Source organism: Penaeus monodon, chromosome 20 (genome assembly GCF_015228065.2).
Source record: "Penaeus monodon isolate SGIC_2016 chromosome 20, NSTDA_Pmon_1, whole genome shotgun sequence".
NCBI lineage: Eukaryota > Metazoa > Arthropoda > Malacostraca > Decapoda > Penaeidae > Penaeus > Penaeus monodon.
This window is the reverse complement of record NC_051405.1, coordinates 11,929,422-11,930,438: the sequence shown is the minus strand read 5'-3', so window position 1 is coordinate 11,930,438 and position 1,017 is coordinate 11,929,422. Positions and strand designations below refer to the sequence as shown.

At 30.5% G+C, this 1,017-nt stretch overlaps 1 protein-coding gene across 1 annotated transcript in view; it reads right to left on the bottom strand.

Annotated features, from left to right (window-relative positions):
- Positions 1-1,017, bottom strand: part of LOC119585621 (coiled-coil domain-containing protein 93-like) — a gene marked incomplete in the record, with an annotated part of 16,833 nt that overhangs the window by 4,247 nt on the left and 11,569 nt on the right. The window contains 1 exon segment of the mRNA XM_037934290.1: positions 463-516. Within this exon segment, the coding sequence (XP_037790218.1) occupies positions 463-516 (54 nt within the window).

Below are 1,017 nucleotides of genomic sequence, written 5' to 3'. Positions count from 1 at the left end.
AATCAACATTATAAATCTAAACTGGAAATAACTATAACTTCTTATTTTGATGTTGAGATCTTGATTATCATGAATTAATATTTACATAACCGAGTAACAAGTTTATCACAATCTTATTGTTTTGCAATAATCCTCATTTCTTTACAAACTTGTAAAAAAAAATTCTCACTTTTATTATTCTATTTTATCCCTGTATTTTACATCTATACTATTCTTTTTTTTACTAACCAGCAGATAATAGAAATGATGTACTTAAAAACAACTTTACTCTATAATCTGCTTGTTAAGTATTTAATACCAATTCTCAACTTTCTTCTTTTTTCAAACAAAATTCTGAATTTGTTCTACTACCATGGATCTTCTATGATTAATCTAACTTTTCAATGAACTGACATTCCCCCCTGAGACTGTTCTTCCACTTAAACTTAACACTACAGTAAAATAAGAAAAAGCTGTCCTTACCTCTGCAACATCAGCAACATCCATTGACTGCATCAGTTGCTCAACTTCTGCCATCTGATGTTATATGGATTAGACACAAAACACATGCTTTTAATATGACACTGCACTTAACACGCCAAACAAATACTCAAAGCATTAATAAAATGTATTAATCCTTCCAGTTTACAACATGGCACTCAGTGGTTGTAATATCTTCAAAAGGAATCCAGTCCCTACTTTCTCTCCTTTCATATTCATAAATTAACAAGATATCAATTTCTACCCTAAAGGATAAATGCATTATATTTTAAAAACACATTATAGGCATAGGAGTACTGCATTTCCCTTAATATAAGTGAATTGTTGATAATTGGAAATTATTCATCATATGACAAAAATTAGGCTAACAGTCAAAGCAACAACCTCACTTGCTGGGTATGCTATGAAATGTCTATAAGTGTTAACAGTTCAGACCTACTATTACATAATACTCATATTATAGTTTTACCTCTGGCAACTATTCACTGTTTTGGCATGGCCTTTTCAATTTTTAACCCAATGCTGCCAGGAAAATGC